We start from the raw sequence: 19,000 nt of genomic DNA on the forward strand, positions 1-19,000 counted from the left end.
TTAATATAACGCCAACTTCAGATGTTGATGCTTCTCGTCATAGAAATGTCTACGTAAGTACGTCGACGCTTACGAGCCTTACTCATATCGATAAGTCGTTTATGAATAACTAAATTTTGTTTTTAAATAGAGGATTCTATTATAAAAATAATTTGATAAATAAAGCCGTAAGGATCGAAATTAAAAAAAAAAACTGTGTTTATTGATTGGGTTTATTACAAAATTACAAGAACATTACACAGCAATCCATTTGGTAAACATCGCGATACGATCTTATCTTAGTTACTAAGGAGGCGAAACATCTCAAAGTTCACATTACACATAGACAATAATATAAAAAGAAGGAATATTGGTTATGGTTTGATGGAGCACAGACTATATTTTCCATAACCATGAGTTTCCTTAGTTCAATGACCTATTGAAAATTATATTTTAATTTTTGTTTTTTTAAAGAGGATCAGGAAGACAACAATATGTTTTTGTACAATTGTTTTGGAAGTGAAAACTCACGATAACATTAGGGATGCATAATTTATTTGGTTCATTCGAGTTTTAGCGTAATGACGTCATACACAAATCGATTTTTACATATAGATCGATCTCGTAGACACCTTTATCAGATCTGCGTAGTAAAAATTGAAATTAGATTTCTATTAATTAGTAATAGGTAGTGTTGATAGGTTCAATCGATAGGAATCGATTCAACAATCGACTTTTAAACATATTTACCCATTCCGGTAACATCGAAAACCTGCATCCGTATAACATCGCTTTATAGTTTTAAATACATCCAGCGTATAAACAGGTTTTTAACATTCTTAAATCGATATAAATATTCAACAGGCATTTATAAAATAATTTAAAGAGTCGATGCATTGTTTTTTTCTGTCAATAAAAAAAGTACGATCGATTTGATAATCGTCTAGTTAAAAGAATCTTCACTAGGATGTATTGTGATATATCGCGCTATAAGGAAATATCGTCAGATGATAAATACAATATATAAAATAAAGGGAAACGCAACTTGTCACTTATTTTCCTTTCCTCTTGGTGCCTGGCGTTGTACTCGACGCTCTGGGAGTTCGCGTTTCGATCTGAAATAAACATTTTTTATTTTTTAAATGAAATAATTTCATTACTAGACGTAACAGTGGCAATAAATTTCCACATTATGGGAAAAAGAAATTTTTAAGTAAGTGAGTAATCGCTGGTTTCTGAGATTAAAATTTCTGTATAAAATATGTCGTCATGCCTTTCATTACATTAACAAGATAGAGATAACATTATGTTTTATATAGAGATTTCAGAAACCAAGTATAAGCAAGTTACCGGTTTGGCAGGCGATTGCCGCGGCAGTGCGTTGGTGCTGGAGTTGCGCAGTATGGGCCGCGCGCTGCCCGTGCTGGCTGCCGAACTCGCTCGCTCCGGACTCTGCTCTTTGCTGTTTACGAACATTACGTTTTAATTCCATTAGTCAATACAACATTATATCGCAAGTTAGTGAAAAAGTTCAAAACTACCTGCTCGTTCGTGACATTTGTCCTTTTCTACTGAACATGTCGGAAATGCGTCCTCTTAAATCTCGTTTGCTGCCCGCAGTACTCATATCCGAGTCAGAACCCTGAAAATACAAAATAGTTGCTGTAAAAAACTGTTCCAGTAAGTATGAAATTATAATAATACACAGTAATAACCTGTGAAACAGTGCCGATAGGTCTGAAGTCAACAACCTCCGCGTTCTCGACGTGATCGTCAACGGATCGCGATTTTGTAAGTTTCTTCAGTTTGCCGAAAATGCTCTTTTTCTTCTTCTTTTCTGTCGGCAGCACATCGCTCTGTGCCGACCCTCCGGACAGACGACTGTGAGCATAAATTATTATAAAACCCGCCATTATACTGGCACTTCGCGAACAAGAACATTCTCCTGTCCGAGGTGCCAACTCATAGTCTGATATTATGAATGCCTTGAATAGTCATGTAATTTGTGTAACGAAAATTTTTTTAAACAGATAAAGAAAATAATTTAACCCATTTTAAACTTTGATAAGCGATATACAGTTTTATATGAACATAAGGCAACCTGTCGAGGCTGGAGTCCCTTGGCAGCGTATAGAGGCGCGAGTCTTCGCCATCCAGCGATTGCATCGATGACACGCTGCCCTCCTCCACTGACATCCATATCGTGCTCTGTTAATACATCAGTTTGTGTTAATTATATATAAATACAGGATCACAGATATTATTAAAAAAATTAAAAACAAACACCTGTTCTTTTGTGGTCTGTTCGAGGGAGATGGAGCGTTTCTTGAGCGAGGACGCGCGCGATGGTGTTCGTGTCGCCGGGGATACAGACATCGCGTCGCGCGGCTCCGCCGTCATGCCTCTGTAAGATAATTATTGCAATAGTTAGAAAGAAATCACGGATATTAGCTTCAGATTTCTATTCTGATATTGAGTATAAGTTGCGAGTTATGTGCTTGAAACCGTGGATAAATGTGAAGTCACTGTTATTGTCAAATCTTGGCACTTAATTAGCCAAGAATAGAGGACTAATTGTCTTAACAACTAATAAAGTGTCTTTGAGGTGCGAGATTTGTTATATACCGTCTGATGCCGGCGGCCTGGTGCCTGCGCGTGCGCTCTGCTATGCGCGAGGCGCGCAGCTCGTCTGTGAGACGACGCAGGCGCGCGGCGGTGGCGGCCGCGCTCGCCCCCGCCACAGCCTCCGCACTCTCGGGAGTACCCGACCGCGAACGGGACTTTGAGGACTATAAACAAAAACATTATCCTTTTAGGAATCAATCTCTGGTAAAATAATTGACCAATGATATAGCTTTTGAAATAAATTCTTACTCTGTTACGCCTTGGAGGTGTAGGCGTCATTAAACTCTTCTCAGGTTTAACGGGTTGCTCGTTGCGGAACAATTCGGGGCTCTGTTTCATGAGATCGTCGATGGTTTCCAAGAGTTGTGTAATTACTCTGTCATCCTCCTGCAAGAAAGAAAACATTTTCGGATTTTTTAAAACTAGTGTTGAGTAGTAGAAGTTGCATATGGGTAGATGGCATTACTTTCGGAGAATTGTTCATGTCAAAGTGTGGTTCTTTTCGCGTCAGGGCGTAACAGGGCGTAGCGTTACAGACGTAAGTGAGGTACTTACTTGCTGTGCGCGCTTGAGCGAGGCGACGAGGAGCTTGTTCTGGTCGCGGTCGCGCTCGTGCCGCTCCTTGTCTCGGCGCAGTTTCTCGCTGGCCGTGCGCAGCTTAGCGTGCGCGTCGCGCAGCTCCAGTAAGTCGCATTGCAGCTCCGTTACCTGCGCACATTATAACTTCAATAAAGCAAAAAATGTTACATAACATCTAATTTAAAATATCATTATGTTGTACCAATTGTATGTTTGTTTAATAGAATAACTTCACCTTTTTCTTGGCCTCCTCAATTTCTTCTTCAGTAGTTCGTTTTAATTGTTCTATTCTTCTCTTCATATCCAATCTCTCCTTGTCTCTTTCTCGCTCAACCTGTAGTAAAATAATCAATATATATAAGACCAATGTACGCGAAATGTTGACCGAAGCGCAATAGAATTCAATAAATATTCGATGAGCCGTCTGATGATATATTGCAATATTAGTAAAATACAAGTATTTGTGTGTGACCTCGAACAGCGTCTGGCGCAGGTCCCTGGCGAGCGTGGAGGTCTCCTGCAGCAGGCGCTGCTGCTCGTCACGCTCCTTGTGCCATGCCAGCTCCATGCGCGTGGCCAGGCCTGCCACGCGCGCCCGCCCTGACGACAGCAGCCGCTCCTCCTCGTACTGACACAACACAAAAACAAACTTTTACATACATTTACAGAAATGAGGATCAATTTCTGGTTCAGTCAGCTTACAAGTGAGAGATATTTCAAGAACAACAATTTATATTACAAATGTAATGTATTGTACAATATTTTTAAAAAATTGGTCCTTTGCGAGCAGGATAATAAATACGTAGACTACGTACTTCGTTCAATCTTGACTGCATCTCGGCGAGGCGGACCTCTGCCTGCGAGCGCTCGCTGACGAGCTCCGTGTTCAGTTTGGAGGAGAGGAGGCGCGCCTCGCACAGCTCGTCCTCCAGGCACGCCATCTGTTGCTCCAACACTGCCACTTTGTTACGGTACTCCTCCTAAAATTACATTGTTTCAGTTACAAAACTTTATCCTTTTATACTGGTATAAAAATAATTTGGACACATTGACATATAAAAAAACGGAGCTCTCGACTCTAACGATGCTAACCGATGAATATGGTGGTGGCACGAGATACGTACAAGGAAAATCCTCCGCAGTGTTTACTGTCCAGCCCTTTGGGTAGAGGCCCCAGTTATATTGTTGTAGCAACTAACCTCATCGGTGCTTGAAATGGACGCTCTTTGTGTTCGTTTTCCTCCATTCTTTAATTCCTCCATTGTCTTCTGGGCGGCTTCCAGCATTTGCTTGTAGTTGTCGCGCTCCCTTCTGAATCTTGATACCTATCAATATTTAATTGAGAATTATTTCCTCATTCTGTGTGTAGAAATTAAATCTGTTATTCTGATTTTGGTTTTCAGGACTTTTGATCTTACTAGAAAAATAGGAGATAGGATGCTTCAAACATATTATGTTTCAATAAATGGTTACCTGATTGTGCAGTGACTTGAGTTCATCTCGCATGGTGTTCATCTGGCCCTCGTACCGTATCTTGGTGTCGGCGAGCTCCGCCTTGCGCGCGCGCTCCGCCTGCTCCAGGCGGCTGTTCATGGCGGCCAGCTCTCTCTCCAGCTCTACGTTGTCCGCCGATAGATTCCTATGCACCTTGCTCACTTTTTCGTAATCTTCTAGTTTCTTACGGGCTTCTTCCAGCTACAAAAATACGTAACATTTTGAGGCAAATTTAGTTCTACGAAAAAATATACATTGGCATTTTCATTTCGCACATCTTGGTGAATTTACTCATGTGAAAAGGCAACTTTATCAGATCTATACTAAGGTAGGTATAAATGCACATTGATAGATAAGTAACAGACCTCTTTCTTAGTAATGTCTTGGTGGTGTGCTAGCACGTCGCGCTGGTCGTGCGCGTCGCGCAGCTCTCGCTCGCGCTGCTCCAAGCGCGCCTGTAACCGCGCGCGTTCTACTTCCCACCCGCCGCCGCACAGACGCTCTTGTAGAGACGATATCTCATTCTACACACAAATAATATAATTTATAACAGACTTAACAATACAAATAAAGTACTTTTAATAGTGAACAGCAATCAAACAAGCGATTCCACTGGTGTTAAATGACAGCCGTTAAGCATAAACTTTGAGGAGAGATATTATGGATAACAAAATAGTAAAAGGAATGGAGTTCAATTTATTTATAAGAGCCAATTTATGCCCCAATATTTACCGTAAGGCAATTCTTAGTAACGATATTACCTGTAGCTCAGTCTTTTCTTTGTTTAAGTTTGTAACTTGTGTCTCCATTTTTTCTTGTAACGATTTCAAATCAGATAGGGTTGCATTTAATTCCTTACGAACGTGTAATAGTTCGCTGTGGACATAACACAAATGTTAACCAAGATGGACCTTGAATTTTTTTTTAATTATATTAAAAAGTTTTCAATCCAAGTGCTGTGAACATACCCTTGAGCTTGTTCTTTCTCTACAGTAAGTCGTGCTTTAGTGACTACATGCTCTTCTTCTAATAATTCGTATTTAACAGTTAACTCTTCGTATTCAGCTTTCTCCATCGCCAAGGAATGTTCCAATTCTAAAAATTTCAAGTATCATTAGTCATTACATTTTTTACTTTACGATTTTATATCGTTAATAACATACTTTTAATGCTTTCTTCGTGTTCTTGTTTTAGATCGCTTATCCTTTTCGCTCCTGCTCCAGAACTCTGTTCCAATATTTTTAATTTGCCTTTAAGAGTAGCCAATTCAGCTTCCTTGTTCTTAATATCTTTATCGTGTGTAGCTCTAATCCGGTCGATTTTCTTTCGTTCAACCTAAAAGATAACAAAGATTCTCTGCTTAAGTTTCTTATCGCAAAATGAAACTTTAAAAAAATCTATAAATATTTTACTAGCCTGTAAATCACTCTCAAGTTCAGATGTTTTGTTTTCCCAATATTTAGATTCTTTCTTTTCTGTTTGCAATTTATTTTCTAATTCTTTTCGTTCGTTTTCATGTCTTGCTATTTCAGATTTCAACTGATTTGTTTCTGTCTGTAGAGTTGAAAGTTCTTTTTCGATGTTATTCAGTTTTAGCTTAGTGGACGATAATTCATCTTCTTTGTCTTGAACTTCTTTAGCTGCTGTTTCATATTTGTCCTTAATTTGTGATAATTCTAATGATAAAATTGATTCGTCATATTTTGCATTAGAAGTTTCTCGTAATGCGTCTTCCTGGAATTTTTAAATATTTGCATTGATTAAAATTTGAAGATATTAGAGGTCTATCATTATAAAGTTTCAAAAAGCGTCTAGGGGTCGACAACTAAACTCTAATAGACAGGGTTTCTGATGCAGGATATTTGTGTATAAAATGGAAGTAGGACACTTATAAAACAAAATTAGTTACAGGGTAACACGCCTTTTAAAACCACTTGTACCAGTTGTTTTATGTGGGAATCTTTTGCGGCTATAGTTGACTCCAGATCTAAGATTTTGTTATCATATTCTTTTTTTAAGTCGCTTATATCTGTTTCTAAATTTATAACTTTACTTTCAGATTTTATTAGCTTTGTTTGTAGTTCGTCTTTTTCGCTGGTAAATTCTATAGAAGATCGTCTATGAGAACTTATTAGGGCCTCCGCTTGTTGCTTCTCTTCAGTTAGCTTTTTAAAATAATTATTATATAAGTAAAATGGTTTTATGTAAATTTAACATATTTTGATACAATAAAATGGTCACCACTGGTAAATTCATCATCATTGCCTTCATCATCACTAGATCAAAATTTAAAGCAAAATTTCAGTTTTACATATAATGAATATTGAAATCATACCTCTTTTTGTAACTTCGAGACGCGATCTTTTTGAGATGAAAGCAGTTTCTCATTGCGTTTGCATTTTTCTTCAGTTTCTTTTAGTTTTTTTTCTAACTCGGTGATCTTTTTTGTTTTTTCTCCTACCTAAAAGGAATTATAGAAAATATTTCTATAATTACAATTTTTATTTCAAATTTGTAAAATATGAATATGAAATAGAATCGCTTACTTCTTTTAGTAATTTATTTTTATCTTGCTCTAATTTATTAATACTATCAACCTGTTTTTTTAATTTCTCGATCTCTTTATCTTTTGTGTCCATTTCTTTTTTTAGGTCTTCAATTTTTTTCATACAATCAGACATTGCTGTTTGATGAGTAGAAGTTTTTTCTGAAATTAAAATGATTAAAGGTTTTAAACATATCTTCTGTTTTAGATTAAGAACATCCTCAAAAATTTTTAAATAATTGGACTTACTTAAATCAGCATTGAGTTTAGAGATTTGAGATTCTAAGTTTTTCTTATCTTCTTTCAGTGTCTTACATTCAGTTATTGCTTTTTGGTTTTCAACTTCTAGACCTTTACATTTATCAGTAATTGATACTTTTTCAGATTCTAGTTTTGAATTGATATCTTTAAGTTTTGCGATTTCTGTTTGCAAGCGATTTTTCTCATTTTTAAATTCTGATTCGTTACGCGATAGTTTTGATCTTATCTCTTCTATGTCTTTTTCTAATTGGGCTTTAGCATTAATTTCTTGGGACGATAAACCGGCATTTTTCATAATAACGTAAAGTTCACCTGAACACATAAAATAAATCAAAATTACTCAAACAATTTTTTAAAACATAATTTCCTATTTATTACTATCTTACCAATTTCATTTTCTAAGTCATCTACCATTTTCTTCATTTGTAATTTAGTAGTTAAATCTGTCAATTTCTTTGGTGTCCTGGGCTTGAAAGATTTTATCGCATCTTCTTTTAGTTCTTTAAGTGTAAGTTGTAGCTTGGCCTTTTCCTTTTCCATCTTTAATCATATGAATATTTATTTAAATAAATAATTTATTTCTGTTGTACCTACATCTTTCTAAAATTTCTTTTGAATTATAAAAACTTACCTTACTATAATTAAGCTTTAATTTATCTAGTTCTTCTTGTTTAAGTTTTAAAGTTTCAGCATCTTTTTTATTTATATCACTACCAAATCTTACTTTCTTTTCGGTCTTTTCATCTTTTTCTTTACTGCTCTCTAAATCCTTTATTTTTGCTAAAGCTTCCTTTAACTCGGTTTCTAGTTGGCTTACCTTAATAGATGATTGTTCTAAGTTTTTATCAGACTTAATAGATTTGGTGTTTTTCATTAGCTGTAAGGAAAGAAAACATAATACTCAGCCATCTTAAAATAGATAATTATACAAAATAGATTATATATACATAGATTGACTTAAATTGTACCTGTAATTTTTTATTTTCCGATTGTAATTTTTCGTTGTCCACTTCTAAGCTTTGAGTTTTTGCCCTTAGAACATTAGCTTCTTGTTCTATGACTTGAAGTTGTCGTTTCAAATCAACGTTTTGTAAATCATTTCCACCATCAAGAGACCTTAATCAAATAACCATAAATAAGTAAACAAATGTAAAATTGTTCGTCTAAACATTAACGTTGAAAACCTACTTGCTCTTTATTAACGATGCTTTTGGTTTTTTCTGGGCAAGACTTAGTTCTGCATGCAGTCTTTCACAGTCTCTGTCTTTTTCTATCAATTTCTTTCGTAATTCTGCTATTTCATCTTCTAAAACCTAAACACAGATTTTTATTATTTCTGCTAATTATCTTGAACAGAACACTTTAGATATGCTACTATAAGACCTACTTTAACTTTTTCTTCCGCTAAATTGTTTGATTTTCCAGTAGTTCTTCTAATACCTGTTGTTGTCACAGTATTCTGTTTGCTACTGATATTTGAGATTTTCTCTGTGAGTTCTTTAACTTGTTTTTTCAATGAATCTCTGTCTTGTTCTAAATCTTCAACCTTACGTCGCAATACTGCAGATTCCTAAAAATTAAAGACAGTAATGTAAAATTACCTACTTCATTTTCTTCTCTTTTTACATGTAATTTTCTTTACTGAAATTTTTTAACCTGTTCATTGAGCTCAAGTAAAAGTCGTAATTCAGCTGGATCCTCTTCGTCTGATATTCCTTCATCTTTTTCATTGGGTGCTTCAATGGAAAGTCGATTACTTGGAGGTGTTGGCGACAGTTTTCGACCTGAGAACAAATAAAATCAAATGAAAACAAAACAAAAACACAAATGTTAAATAAGAAACAGTTACAAAAGGACAGATTAATTTATGGTTATGATGCAAACTCATTGTTAGTTACAGTAATAATAAAGTAAACGAAAAATATACGTTTTGTTTATAATTTGCCGCAAAACTCAGGTCACGATTACAGACTGGACTGAGTAGACTGGAGAAAATGGCTACCATAATTACGCCAGTTTAATAAGTATACATATCTTAATGTATTTACAAAAAGGATAAAAAGGGATAAGCGTTTAGTACATAAAGTGTAAAGTATGTTAGATATTACACGATAACGAATTTGAGTGTTTAAGGATGTAATTAGTTATTAAGATTTAGGATACACAAACTAAGATTTCAAGAACATATTAATATTGACGTACTTCTGGCTTTGGTAGCCATTTTCTTCAGCTGTAGAAGTAAGGACTCATTGTCGTCCTCAACCCTTGATGCAGTTTTACGCAAGTTATTGGCCTGAAAATATTAGTCTATTTAATATCAGTAATATCAATTTGAGCTATGTAATTAATTATATTAGTATATAATATTGTTAAACTGTAACTAGCGACAAAAACAACAATAATGAAGTGGGTCAAAAATATAATGTACCTACAATTGGTATCCTTGCCGCCAAGGGATTGAATAATGATACGAAAGGGAATATGCGATCCGATGGACCGGGTACCGTCTTATCGGATGAAAGAGGAGGACTTTCTGATTTTTCTTTCCTACGATTTAACATCTCATTTTTCATACTCTCAGAATCATCTGAACATGAAACACTGGGAACACAAGCCTCAGTCGATACACTTTTATCAATTACAAGAAAATCTACTGTATTAGTGCCAACATCAATGCTTTCTATAATATGATTTTCAATTTGTGTAGAATTATCATTCTTTGTTTGTGGAGCGGTCTGTGTAGCAGCCACTCTTTCTTTGGCTTTGTCTGTTTGTGTAAGATAATTCCTTTGTAAAATTTCGGTTTGGGCAACTTTATTTTTCGTAAAGGGAATTTCAGTTTGTGTGTACATTTCTGAATTTGAAATAGTACACTGAATGTTAGAGTCCAAAGTTATTTTTGTAATTTCTGTTCCGATGTCTAACAATAATACATGATCTGTTTGACAACCCTGAGAGTAGTATTGGATATGATCTTGTGGAGATTGCGCGATTTCGTTGACACCTATAGTTAGTTTACTTAAATCGAATGATGATAATTTTTTATCAAGAGCAATTTGAGTTTCGATTATTTGTTGTCTAGATTTATCTTCTACAGAATTAGTCTGAGATTTTGAGGTTATTGAGAGCTGAGGGGGATTTGGTAGATGTGGAATTCTTCTGCCTGCGTAGCGATGCCTATAACGACTGGCCTGTTAGAAGACAAGATTCCATAAGCTCAGAGCTCGATTTATGTAAGCAAAAGAATTTTTGATTAAATGTTAAGTAGCTATTAGAGATATAATTATATAGCTAATAGAGACGCAAATAATTCCAAACATTGCAATTTTCGTAATACATAAAGGGCCTTACTTCTTCTTCCGCATTTCGTAACTGTTCTCGCAAGTCCGCTTCTCGTTCTAGCGAGTCTTGTAAGTCTCTTAGTAGTTGCGCAGGGTCCTCTTGGCTACCACCTCGCGTAAGTGATGACCGCGACACCTTCTGTTTAATAAAAAAGGATTTAAAATGGCTTTATACTGTTAATAACTATTATGACAGTCTCGATGTGCTTCGAAAAGTGTAAACAAAAGGATAGTAAAGTACTAACACCATCGGAAGGAGGCGTGTGCTTTTTAAGATTGGCAGGCGGCGCTCCGGACACCGCCGCCAGCTTTGCATTGGCGTCCGCTAGGTCACGTTGCAGTCGCAGCGATACTTCCGTCGACCGCGCCACTTCTTGCTCCAATTCCTTGATGCGGTTCTCCCGTTGCATCCCATCTTGACCACCAACTATCTAATAAAAAGAAACGATGGTTAATTTTTGCATGCGTAATAAAATATACGTTACGCAAGTAATTATTCCATACCTCTAATAGTTTCTTTTCTTGTTCAGCTTTCTCTATTTCTAACTGTTCAGCTTTTCTTTCAGTCTTCTTTAACTTAAAGGATAAAACTCTACAATTCTTTATCGTTTGTTCTAATTCTCTTCTCAGTGATGAATATTCATCAGCTTGGTCTTCCCTGAGAAATAAATATATGGTTCGTTATGATATAGCTAGTAAAATACCAAAATTGAGGTAGATCAATGATTCATTTGAATACCTGAAGTTGTCTTGCATTTCTTCGATTTCCTCTTCGAGTTCTCTCAGTTCCTTTTTCATATCCTCATTTTCATCCATTAATTCTTCGCACAAAGTTTCTGCAGCTAACAGTTTCGACCGTAACTGCTCGATCTGTTTTGTCTGAGCTTCTACGGACGGACGTGACTGTAAAGACAAAATTACAATGATAAAAATACCCTAGTTCTTTAAAAATGGTTTATTACTTTTTAATAATGATATTCATACCTCTAGCTCTGCCTCAATTTCCCTTACTCTGAGTGCGAGATGTTTTTTCTCATCTCTCAAGTCTTCATTTTGAGTCGTCAGTTCGTTAACTTTTTGTTGCAACTTCAAAACTTCAGACGATCTTCCCGTAGTATATTTGTTAGCTGTATCTATATTTGCTAATCTTCTAAGTAGTATATCACTCTTTTCTTTCTCCACTCTTTCGCATCTCTTTCTTAGAAGATCCACTTCTTGTTTTAAATTTTCTATTTGGTCCTTTAATCAGATATTAATGTTAATTAATAATTATTAATATTATTATACACAAAATTTAGTTTATCTTACTTCGTATAATTTAGGGCTCGATAAAATATTTGACCATATTTTTATTAAATAAAATGTATTGTCGCTAACAACTTATTTAGCCCAAAATAAAGTTCCACATTTGGAATGTTTTAGTGTCAGCTTAATACCATATTTAATATACACTAAAAGCAATTCCATTCTTGTGATGTCTCCATACGTTACCTGATAATCTTTGATGTTAGCATCAACTAGTGTTGTGTCTGTGGTGATAGTGCCTGCAGTACTTGTGTCGTCGTCTGATGTCTCTTCCTTATCTCGACCTGGCCCACCTCTTATGGGAGGTTTAGAATTTGACGAAGTGTTTCTCGAGTTCTTTACCTGTAAAATGTTACGGTCAATCTTCACTGTCATATCACTGGTATTTCTATAATAGTGCCATCCCGCTCATTCTCCTTGATCACAACATAGATAGCAATAATGTAGAAATTCACGTCAAAGATTATGTATGATTTCTAGATATTTTTTGCAGAAATGTTACCTGAATTAAGAAATTAACATCCTCCTTAGCAGACGCTCGTTCTTCTTTTAGTTTAACTGTTTTCTCTTCCTCTTTACTTCGTGATGCACTTCTTCTTTCTCTTTCCTTCTCTATACTAGACTCCTTTTCAAAGCTGTTCTGTGATTTTATAAGTTGCATCTGAAAATTTTTAAGGAAAAAATTCTTATCATGAATTTTCTTTTATATTCCTCTTTATTCCGACATTAAATAATCCTAAATGTAAACTAAATATAGAATCATATAAGTTTAATATTCGTCCGTACGTTCAGACTGTAGTTATAAATAACACTACCGGCTTAGCCAACGATAATATCTAAAGATCTTAATTTATTTTATTTTTGCTAATTATTGGTCATGATATTATTTATAACATTGATCAATCTCATTTGTTTATTAATTCTTATAAGTTTACAATTCTTTAAATGCTCAACATTTCTATCTATTTTATTTGTCTTGTCACAATGTAAAATGTTCCTTTAAAAGGTCATTTTCAATGTCTATTTCCACATAGTGGGCAGCGCACAATTGCTTTTATATATGGAGTCGCATGTTTCCACTGGTGCAACCGAGACTTCTGTACAAAGTAAAAGCCGTGCGTGGAATCGCGCCCTGTGGCAGTGGATAAAAATGGGCAGGAAGAGTATGAAAATCGTTAATTCAAAAGTGATTTTTATGCTAAAACTGCTAAAGTAATAAAGAAATATGTTTATATTTACAAAATGTTGATCACATGCGGAGCTGTGTTGATAATTTCCACGTAAACGAGAACTTACTTTGTAAAACAAACAACTATTTGTACAGATGATAAAAATAACTATTATAGGAATGTGTTATGTGTGGTGTTTACCTTTCGAACACGTTCTGCGAGCGAGTCGTTCTTGTTAATTGTGATGGTTGCAGCTGTGGTGGGCGGCGGCGACGGCGACGGTCGCCGCACAGATACTGTGTCTGAGAAATGCAATATTTAAAACAATCAAATATCACAGTTAGGTGGACTATTGAAGTGCACATCGGAATCGTGTTAGGAACGAATAAAACGAAAGGCAACAACGGTGAGTTTCCACTAACGTTACCCAGAAACATATCTTTCATTTGATTAAACATATATTTTTGTTTATATATTATGGCAGTGGAAACTCACAATTAGATTGTTCACTAGAGCCGAGCACTTTTATTGCTGACAAAAGATATTATTTTAATCCCGAAACTTTAATACAAGATTACAAATATGTCTGAGAGAAAATTACTTATCATCGTCTTCTATGCTATGATTCGCGTTACTAAGTAGTGGTCTCTTCGAAAGTTCACTTTAAACTGTCATATAAAATTTAATTCCTCTGATTTGGTAAGTAATAAGGAGATGACGAATACCTGTTGTATTTATTCAATGGCAAGACGTAATCTCTTTAAATTAACTAATTTATTTTAAAGACAATAGACAGTAATGTATGTGTTCATTTAAAAACTATGTTCCAGAAAGATGTATACGTAAACCATCATACATAGCGCAATAAATTAGATCCTAAATTTTATTGTCTCTTTAATTGACAATCAATAGTACTTGAAGATCGTCAGTGTAAATACAAAAGTAAAAGATTCTTCAGTATAATTTAAATAGAATAAAGTGTTAAAAGCAGACAGAAAAGTGCGAGAAAAATACAACAAACTTAAAAGTAGAGAGTAGAGAAATTAAGCAGAAGTAGATGGCACAGCAACTGCGATCATATATTTTGCGTATAACGTAAGCATAGAAAAAGATGTTTCAGTTTGTGTGATCTAATCTAGCATATTTGATAGTAGGTACATTGCTTCTCTCGCGAAGTATTTCAATATGTACTCTTCAACCTTATAATTGGTTTATGAGAAAACGAAATCGGATTCTTATGTGTATAATCTGTATTCTAGATTTATGTATGGGGGAATTAACCTGTAATATTCTGACCGGTGTCGATGGAAGGCAGAGGCCCCGTATACCGTCGTTTAGGCAGCTTAAGGCTGAAGGTCACCGCGGTGGTTGTATCGTTGTCGTTCGCCAGGTCCGGCGTTGACGTCCATGTGCTCGTTTTGTTCCCGCCTAAAGATAAAATACTGCTTCAAACTTGTAACTCGCTATATTGTATTATAGCGTGTTTTATTTGAATTGCAATGAGAACTTATAATGTTGTAAAATTCACTCAAAGGGAACTTGTTAGTGACAATTGGCTACTTCTATGTAATCAAGATACAGGTTTCATGAACGATTGGATATTAAAAAGGTTTCTAGTGATCTCTACGTGAAAATGACGCATTAAGATTTGACCACTGGAACTAACAGAAGTTAAACGAATTACCGTGGGTTTCTAAAACTAAAATCCATGCTTAGAACACATTTTTATCTCTGTTTTTTTCAAAGATGACGTCATGACGATATGTTTTATGAAGAGATTTTTATCTAAGAAACCAACGGTAAATTCAAGGAGTCACAAGAATAATCTGTTTACCAATTAATGTTAACAATAATTTCCGTAACAGAGATAATATTATGGGTGTTGTTATGTATGGAACAAAATAAAACTTATTATATTTTAAGCCGAGAAAAGAAATGTTATGAAAAGGAAAGTTATGTCTGACTTTACGTGCTACATGAATGCGAGTAAGTGAAAACTGGTAATCCTGTTACTCACGATCAGCGCATGCTTTTTAGTTCTAAATGTACGATATAAATAAAAACACTTTTACCCACCTTTAAGTAGTGCAGCCTGTCTTAGCTATTAAAGTATTTAACCTTTTATAAACTAACTACACGGGTAATAATCTTGAATGTTTCTTTATAGTTCTTTTAAATATACAAACGTTGCTTCTCATTGATGTAATTAAGATAACATTAACTACACTTGTAGAAATAATTTCGTTGAAAATTGACAACCAGAATATAGTACGCAAGTCAATTTAGTAGGTTTTGGAATACCTTTAAACAATTTAAATTATATTTCAGCATATCCATAAAATTTATAATTCTACATCTTTATATATATAATTCTTCTGTGCGTGTGTATGTCACTGAACTTCTCTCAAACGACTGGACCGATTTTGATGAAATTTTTTGTGTGTGTTCAAGGGGATCTGGGAATGGTCTAGATTTACAATTTTGTCCACTGGACAATGTTTTTTTAATTAATTTTTAATTTATTAGTAGTTTTTGATTTTGGAATGTTTTACATTGGATCCGACAGACGGCGCTACTATCCCAGTGTCAAATTTTAAATAATATTCGAATTAAAGACCTGTAGACAGGACAACGTAAATGGTTCATGAAATTCGTACCTGTGGAGAAGGTTTCTTTCTTTGGAGTATCAATGGAGCTGAGATTTGTGCTGGACGCCCAGCCACGTCCCGTCTTCTCTCCGCTCGCTTCTTCATCACGACCACTGTTATATGTATATTAGGCTTAATTGCAATATATTCAACTAAATTATTTTTAACAAAAGCAGCTGTGAAATTAAAAAAGAGCTACTTTAAAAAGAGAACTAAATGAATAAGAAGTGAAGGACAATGAATAAGAAGATTAGGATATAGTATGAGGAATAACAATATATTTGTATAATTTTACGCATAAGTATTGCATATTATTATTTTATTAGGCATTCCTACGTTCTTACGTTAATATGGCGTTAATACGTTTATTTCTGTATTTAATGGCATGACTGCGTTCTTAATTATACTTTGGACTAATGAAGTAGTAAGTCTGAATGCGTGCAATCTTAATATAACTGTAAGTGCGTTATTCCTTGATAGATTTACTCGCTGCAGATGGATTCTTGGCACAGCTCGAGTATCCCTATTACTAGTATCTGCACATTGTCTGTTATTGCTTTTCATGGTAACGAATATTTCCATGAATACTAAACCAAGTGCACGATATTTTAGTCAATGTTAACGTAAAACACATGTTTTAAACAGTACATTTTTATTAAGTATTTATATTTCATCGTGGCGATCTATGGGGGAGGCCTATGCCCAGCAGTGGGCGTCTCATGGCTGAGTAGATAGATAGATTTATATTTATTTACTTAACCCTTATTGTGGCAAGATTTCTATTTTGAAGAAAAGCAAAAAACAAAGTTAAAAATTATTTTATAGTGATCGTATATGTTTATAAAGTTGTAGGTATGGTATGCTATACAAAATATAATACGAACATAAGGGTTAAATAATATGAATTCTTTGTGTAGTTACTGTTTCAGCTCTGCTAATCCGACGTCTTACTAATATTATAAATGCCATTGTTTGGATGGATGGATGTTTGATTGAAGGTATATCCGGAACGGCTGAACGGATCTCGCTGAAATTTGGCATAGATGTAAAACATAGTTTGGAAGGACAGATGGGCTATTAAGTTTGTTTTTAAATACACACGGACGGAGTTGCGGGCCAGAACTAGTCAGAACATAAACACATATAAATGTGATGCTAGTATTGGCATTATTTCTACGTATTTGTATAAATAACAAAATCTGTTTGCGAATTAGTACATTCTGAGATTAAATGTAGCGAGTCAGTGGCGTTGTTGCGTCAATCAGTCCGCCGCTCGCCATACAAACAATTCATAAACACATCCGGAGATTTGGAATTATGCCACATAACGCTTTTTATGGTTTCATTTCGTACTATCTCTTTCTAACCGTGTTGTCAGGACCTTGTACTGGAATTTTTATAGTTACATCTATCCAATATAAAAAATATAAATGTTGTTTCAAATGTAAAAAAATTAACTTTTTTTGAAGACAACAGAACAGACGAATTTAAGACGCTGTGTGGAACACAATGTAAACAAAAACAAAAGAGTTTAGTTAAATTATTATAAATTTCATTTTTTTATTTTTTGTTCAGATGTTTATGCGTTGGTAGCTCACGATAATGAGGAAGAACCTATGAACTATGAATATAGGTTTTAGAATAATCTTGCATATCTTTTGTAGTGGGTTCAATTCTTTAAGCTATATGTACGTTTGTATTATCGCCATCTATTATGTGAAAGGTCTTATTTATCATGTAGTTAGTGTTATAACCAGTTTAGGTTCTCTTGTAACAACATTACTGTATAAAGTAATTCAAGTTTCCTTATCCAGTGTTCCAATTACAGTTTGCTTTCGACACATTTCCTGGTAAACTTTCTGTGCATACGTTTCTTAGGTGTAATTATAGGTTTTGTATTATTATTAATAACTAGCTGTCGACCGCGATCCGTCCGCTCTGAATTAAAAAAAACTTAATTAGTAGCCTATGTGTTCTTCCAAACTATGTTCCACATCTATGCCAAATTTCAACGAGATCAATGCAGCCGTTCTGGAGATATCTTTAAACAAACATCAATCCATCCATCCAATCATTCGCATTTATAATATTAGTAAGATATTTCGTTTATAATCTTCGAACAGCTGCTAATTGAAATCAAGGGAGGTCAAGTAATCTTTACGCACCTTCACTGATAATCACAAGGGTTTGAATTAAGTGGAATGTAGTAAAAAGGAGGATGTCAGATTCGTGTGATGCTAACCGTGCAGCGCCAACGGGTGAGGTCCAGGTGGCGAGGCTGGGTGTGGAGGCGAAGTCGTCGTCACGTCGGCGCCCCCCTCCGCCCCCGCCCCCGCCGTGCTCCTTGTAGTCGCGGAAGCAGCGCTTGCAGCGCGTGGGCCAGCGCACCTGCGGGTGGAAACCCAGCGGGCACAGCGGGTCGCCTTTCGCCAGCGGGTACAAGTGGTGCATGCTCACTGCACTTGCACACTAACAAATGCACTAATCACAAATGTCCACGGTTACAATTAAATGCGGTATGCTTACTACTAATTATTCTATCCCCGACCTTCGATCATAACTTCCTCCTATCATCCATCGACCGGAACGTGACCACGCGTTCACCTCAACCGCCAATGTTTACGGAATGAGATTTAATGTTCTAAGCTATAAATAATAATTAATTTATTTAAGTGCGCGGCCGAGGCGCTCGTACGTCTGCAGCGTGGCGCCAATAAAAATATCCCGCTGCCGCTCGACCGGGCGACCTAGATCCACTGGGCTCGGGAGCCGGAGCGGACTTCGCGCAATTCGCGGACTCTCGGTGACGCCGAGCGAGAGTTTTTGCGCCGAAACGTCAGGATCGTAAAGACGTCGCACTCGATGCGTGCGCGTGGAATATATTGCGACAATTGTAGTTGGTGCGTCGCGGAGGCGCTGGACGGAGAGCGGCGGACGGCGCGGGCGACGACGGGACAGCTGGCGGGGCACTGGCGGCTGCGCGGGCACCGTGCCAACAACCAGCCGCGCCCTGCCGCCCGCTCCTGCTGCGCCGAACTTTTCATCCGACACATC

General features: G+C 36.0%; 1 protein-coding gene across 5 annotated transcripts; it reads right to left on the minus strand.

The window, feature by feature from the left end:
• Positions 1-198: 198 nt before the first annotated feature.
• On the minus strand, positions 199-18,903 carry LOC106124315 (myosin heavy chain, non-muscle). 5 transcript variants are annotated; one of them, XM_013320857.1, is made up of 41 exons: positions 18,189-18,903; positions 15,956-16,059; positions 14,580-14,726; positions 13,500-13,600; positions 12,632-12,790; positions 12,316-12,471; positions 11,809-12,063; positions 11,564-11,727; positions 11,329-11,482; positions 11,070-11,255; positions 10,835-10,963; positions 9,686-9,776; positions 9,140-9,267; positions 8,871-9,053; positions 8,672-8,796; positions 8,452-8,599; positions 8,115-8,360; positions 7,870-8,023; positions 7,472-7,795; positions 7,224-7,384; positions 7,013-7,138; positions 6,618-6,842; positions 6,094-6,411; positions 5,841-6,012; positions 5,646-5,772; positions 5,439-5,553; positions 5,043-5,201; positions 4,657-4,878; positions 4,383-4,508; positions 3,999-4,163; positions 3,656-3,811; positions 3,419-3,517; positions 3,160-3,312; positions 2,854-2,991; positions 2,605-2,768; positions 2,266-2,383; positions 2,081-2,187; positions 1,695-1,860; positions 1,521-1,621; positions 1,330-1,441; positions 199-1,094 (listed from the first exon to the last, which is right to left on the minus strand). In XM_013320857.1, exons 1-41 carry the CDS (start codon positions 18,395-18,397, stop codon positions 1,032-1,034), a joined length of 6,456 nt encoding a protein of 2,151 aa, XP_013176311.1. In that variant the 5' UTR covers positions 18,398-18,903; the 3' UTR covers positions 199-1,031. The 5 variants fall into 5 exon arrangements, with proteins under 5 accessions (XP_013176311.1, XP_013176308.1, XP_013176309.1 ...); XM_013320854.1 differs by lacking the exon at positions 9,686-9,776 and adding an exon at positions 9,912-10,674; XM_013320855.1 differs by lacking the exons at positions 9,686-9,776; positions 14,580-14,726 and adding an exon at positions 9,912-10,674.
• Between the last annotated feature and the right edge of the window lie 97 nt (positions 18,904-19,000).

Source organism: Papilio xuthus, unplaced genomic scaffold (genome assembly GCF_000836235.2).
Source record: "Papilio xuthus unplaced genomic scaffold, Pxut_1.1 DF825946.1, whole genome shotgun sequence".
Lineage (NCBI taxonomy): Eukaryota > Metazoa > Arthropoda > Insecta > Lepidoptera > Papilionidae > Papilio > Papilio xuthus.